This window comes from Condylura cristata, unplaced genomic scaffold (genome assembly GCF_000260355.1).
Source record: "Condylura cristata isolate star-nosed mole 26May11 unplaced genomic scaffold, ConCri1.0 scaffold00041, whole genome shotgun sequence".
In the NCBI taxonomy this organism is placed as follows: Eukaryota; Metazoa; Chordata; class Mammalia; order Eulipotyphla; family Talpidae; genus Condylura; species Condylura cristata.
In genome coordinates, this window is record NW_004567142.1 from 5,649,991 (window position 1) to 5,654,772 (window position 4,782).

At 69.1% G+C, this 4,782-nt stretch overlaps 2 protein-coding genes across 2 annotated transcripts in view; both read right to left on the reverse strand.

Annotated features, from left to right (window-relative positions):
* Positions 1-730, reverse strand: part of KLK5 (kallikrein-related peptidase 5) — a 5,796-nt gene extending 5,066 nt beyond the window's left edge. The window contains exons 1-2 of the mRNA XM_004694041.2: positions 685-730; positions 332-455 (exon numbers count right to left, since the gene is read on the reverse strand). Coding sequence (XP_004694098.1) covers positions 332-444 — 113 coding nt within the window. The 5' untranslated portion in view covers positions 445-455; positions 685-730. The remainder of the gene's footprint in view (positions 1-331; positions 456-684) is intronic.
* A 2,738-nt stretch (positions 731-3,468) lies between these two features.
* The window catches only part of LOC101635421 (kallikrein-6), a gene marked incomplete at its 5' end in the record, with an annotated part of 4,613 nt that continues 3,299 nt past the window's right edge, over positions 3,469-4,782 (reverse strand). Inside the window, 2 exons of the mRNA XM_012733529.1 lie at positions 3,469-3,701; positions 4,034-4,170. Of these exons, the coding sequence (XP_012588983.1) occupies positions 3,549-3,701; positions 4,034-4,170 (290 nt within the window). The remainder of the gene's footprint in view (positions 3,702-4,033; positions 4,171-4,782) is intronic.

Sequence of the window (4,782 nt, forward strand, 5' to 3'; positions counted from 1 at the left end):
AGCCACACACAGCGCACCCCGCTCCCGCCCCGCCCACACGCGGCCCCAGGCAACCCAGAGCCCCAAGCTGCTGCCAAGCTGCTGCGCCGCCGGCACGGTGGGCAAGCGCTGTCACACACAACGCGGTGGCACGGGGCAGGCGCCCAGACGCCCCTGGTCGACAGAAAGCCCAGGGACCCCATGCGCCAGGCAGGCAGGGTCGGCCCGCAGCGGCCCGCAGCTGCGCGCACCGTCCCCCTCGGCCACTGCTGAGGGCGCAGGCGCCGCCACGCGCACGCGCACGCGCGCAGACGCCAGTCACCCGTCTTGGACTCCAGGCTTCCAGTCACACCTCACCCGCCGCTGGCCCGCGCAGACGGGGCCCCCATTACCTGCGACCCCCAGAGTCAGGGCTGTGAGCAGCACACTGACCAGCCACTTGCGGGGAGGTCCTGCCATGGCCATGGCCGCTGCACCTGGTGGGGGGACGGGAGTCAGCTGCCTCGGGGAGCCAAGCCGACGCCCCCCTCCACGGGTTTCCCAGAGTGAGCAGGAGCACAAGGCGCCACTCGGAGGCCCAGGGCCCAGGGGTGCGGGCGGCCGACGTCCAGCAGCAGCAATTCCAGTGGGGCCAGGGCAGGTGCAGCTGAGAACAGATGGGACCTGGAGGCCTTGCCCCTCCCTGCCCCCTTCCCCAGGCCTCACCTGCGGTCCCCCAGGTAGGGGGTGGGGAGCCGAGTCCAGCTCCTCGCACTCCGCAGGCCTGCGCCTTCCTGCCGCGCCTCCGACTCTGGGCACCGGGCCTGAGTTATAACCACCCACCCACTATCCCGGGGCGAATTCCCAGGGAGTGAGCCATCCTGCCCCGGCCGCTGCAGTCACTCCTCCTGCCTCCCCCCACCTCCACCCCCAGAGCACCCCCACCCAGTGGGGCCACTCCCTGGCCCGGGGATGGGGAGGGGTCTCTGGAGGGCCGCCCGGCCCGGCTCTGGCCGTCAAGGCTCTCCAGCCCTGCGCCCCGGCTTCCCTGACTGTGCCCCTGGCTCTTGCCTCTCTCACCCCTCCTGAATTTCATTCCCCCCGGGCCTCTGCGCCAAGCCCTCGTCTGTTGCTGACACCCCTCCTCTGTCACTGGCCGACATGCCTGTGACTTTCTGTCCCTGTCTCCCGTGCCCTGTGCTTGGGGCTGGGAAGGCTCGGGCCACTTTGCCAAGTGCCAGCCGCCTGCCCTCACCTGGGCCCCCGCCTGGCTTGAAAGGGCAGGGATCCCGTCCGGGGGACGGCGCAGCCGCCTCGGCCTGCTGGATCGGCGAGGCGTGGGTGAGTGGGGCAGGGCTGCCGTGGATGGGGAAAGAGGCCACGAGGCCAGGCTGGGCGGGTGGCTCCTGCCTTCTGGGAAATGGGGCCCTGGGTGGGGAGCCCAGTCTTCGCCCCTGGGTGCCGGGTCAGCCGAGACTGCCTCCCCAGAGCTCTTCCCCGTCCATGCCCTGCGTCCGCCGCCGCCCTCGATCATCTCGTCTCCCCACAAAGGTGTGAGTCCCTGGTCCAGCACCTGTTTACCGCTGGCCGACCCAGATCCATCCGCAAACAAGACAGAAGGGCCCGGCGCCTGGAGGTGCTGCTTGCCGGGGGAGAAGCCTGGCCCGGCCGTCCACGGGAGGGCAGGTCAGCCGAACACACTCGCGCAGTGCAGTGACCACCCCGCACCTACTTTTTTATGGGTGGCTGAAGGTCAGTTTGCAGCCCCGATCCCCACGTGTGTGCTTGTGTTCTGCACAGCCCCAGGCCCCCTGGGTCCCATGAACAGACTCAAGTCGGTGTCTTCAAACGTCTCAAACCACGTTCCAAAGCCACCTGGACGTCGATCCAGGACCCTTCCAGGGGGCAGGAGGAGCGGCCAGGGCATTTCGGTGAATGCCTATGCCTGTGCAGCTCACACACGGGGAGCTCCACTTGGGCTCTTTCGCTCAGCCCGGTGCCGGGAGAGGTCACACGCCGGCGACGCGCGTCCAGTTGAAACCACGAGGCCGCCCCTGTCGAGGGACAGTCTCGGCGCACAGGCTGGTTCTGCTCCCCGGATGTTGCTCATCTGAAGAGCTGGGTCCTCGGGCCTCAGTGAGAGCAGGCTAAGCCTCCCGGGCCTCGGTTTCCGTCCTCGGCAGCCGGGTGTTTCCGCTCACAGCCTCTAGGAGGGACCTGCGTGGGCGCCGGTGGCCGGCAGCGGTGGCGGAGACGCGCTGGGAAGGACAGTGGGTTTGGGGGGACATCCCTAGACTGGGGGGGCCCTCGAGTGCCATGGCCCTATTTATGGCTCAGAACAGGGTTAGGCCAGGTGGCCGCAGGCCCCGGTGTGAACTGGTATTTCATACGCGCTACTCCCTCCCCTCCCGCCCGGTAAGATCTGGTTTCTTCGGATCCCTAAACGTGTTTTTCTCCAACTCTAAGCCCCTCGGGTCTGAGGCGCCGGCTCCTTCCCTCCCTTGGAGCTGGGTCCTCGCCCGCTCTGCCGCGCCCTGCTTCCCCGGGAGCCTCCAGCCCCTCCTGCCTGCCCGCTGCTCCCCGCCCCTGCATCCCAGGGAGCTCTTTCTGACGCTCGGGTCGGACCCTGTCCTTCCTCCGCCTGGCCCTCAGGGCCGAGGTCAGTCCAGCTGGATCGCAGCCCCCGCTCCCTCGCGCCCCGGCCTACATTCCCGCCACGTCACCCCAGCCGCCTGCATTCCGGATGATATGGCACCTCGGGGGTGCACCAGGCGCTCTCACGGCCTCAGGCCGTCCCCCAGGAGAACGCCACCCACCCGCCTGCCCGCCCGCCTGCCCTCCTGGTGGTGAGCCCACAGCCGGCGCCCTTCTCCAGCCCTCCCAGCGCGCCCAGCTCAGCCCTCAGCGTCACCCAGCCTCCCCTGGGCTCCCCTGGGGCCCACCCGGCTCCTGCTCACGTTGCCCGTGGCGCCCCACTGTCCACAGCACAGCCGGGCCGCTCCACATGCCGCCCGCGGCCCTTGGGGATGGCTCCCTGCGCCTGTGTCCCCCCCAACCAAGCGGCTCTCGCCTCCTGCTTTTGCTGCCAGGGAGACTGGGCAGAGGTACCCCCGCGCACTAGCAGGGCGGGGTCGGGATGGAGGGGGACAGATCAAAATGGGTTTGTGAAAGGGAACCGCAAATATCTGGGCCTCAGAGAGGAAGAAGCAGGCTCGCACGGGCCAGCCACGTGCGTCTGGGTCTTGCCAGCGGCCCCAGCCAAGTGAGGAATCGCCCGCCTGATTTTGAGGGTGAGAAACCCTAGGGATGGAGGGCGCGCTTCCCCAGGCGTGCCAGGCAGCGGGGCTCTGACCTGCCAGGCTGGTGAACACCAGGGTGGGGGGCTTGGGGGCCTCCCTAGGGCTCCGTGGCGGGGTGAGGCGATGGCAGCCCCTGCTCCCCAGCGCAAGGACGAGGCAGGCGTAAGGTCTGGAGCACGCGGCTTTATTGAGTGCGAGGGCTCGCGGGAGGGGGGGGGGCAGGGTCCCGGGTGGGAGGTGGCTTGCGGCCAGCGTCCGAGGCCGTGGCTCAGGAGGGGTGTCCGGCTCGGGTCAGTAGTTCTGGATGACTCTTTGGATCCAGGCGCCGTACCTGCAGACGTCCGTGTAGACGCCCGGCTTGTCCTTGGACCCACAGGGGATGTTGCCCCAGGACACAAGGCCCCGGAGGCGGTCGCCACACACCAGTGGGCCCCCAGAGTCGCCCTGCGGGAGACGGGGCGAGGGAAGTGGGGGGTGGAGAGGACAGCTCAGGAGTGGGTCCTCTGGCCCTGACCCCCTCCGTCTCCGCCCCCTCACCCCGGCGTTTATCCACTTCATCCGCAAGTGGGTGACGGTGGACGATGGTGGAGGAAACCCAAGGAAAAGGCGCTGGGCCGCGGTGGGCGCCCTCCCCTCTCCCAGCCAGGGATGGCGCCTCTGCCACGCGGCCGGTCTGCTGCCGCCAGGGCCGCCCGCCCCCGCCCCCCAGAGGTTGAACCGAGCGCACTCCCTCGCGCCCCCCGCTGCCGCCCTTGGCCAGGTAAGGGTGCCCTCACCTGGCAGGAGTCCTTCCCGGACTTCTCGTCCCCGGCGCACACCATGCTGGGGGTGATCTGGCCGGGGTAGGCGCGCTCACACTCCTCGCGGGGCACCAGGTGGATGTAGGCGCACTGCAGGGTGCTGGGGAAGCCGCCTGCGGGCCGGCGGGCGACGGCGGCTCACCAGGCGGCAGGCTCAGCCCCGGGGTCCCCCTTCCCGTTCGCCCTGGCTTCCCGCTGGCCCCCTTCTTCCTTTCCTGTTGGCTCCTCATTCTCGAGCCACGGCCACCGGCCCTGACTCCTGACTGGCCCCTCTTTGCACGGGTCTCCCCCTGCGCCCCCCAGTGTCAGGTCTCCCCCCAGCCCCCTGCCGTCAGGTCTCCCCCTCCCCACCGCCGTCAGGTCTGCCCCCCACCAGGTCTCCCCCACCCTGGGAGTCTTCCTCATTCACCCCTCTCTGCCTCTGCTGGTCTCTTCCAGGGGCCCCACCTTAGTCCTCCCGGGACCTCCAGACCTCTGCTTGTCCCCTCCCACCCCCTCAGACACTTGCTCCCGAGTTGAAGCCACTTGCCTATTGGCTTATTCCGATTGGTCACCACATAACCATTGGCTCTTGCCTAACTGGCCCGCCCATACCGCCCCCCTTTGGCTGCCCATTCCTATTGGCCCGCCATCCCTTGGCCCAAGTCCCCATTGGCCTTTACTAACTGGCCCAGCCCTCCCCCGTTGGTTGTCCCTTCCTATTGGCCCGCCATCCCTTGGCCCAC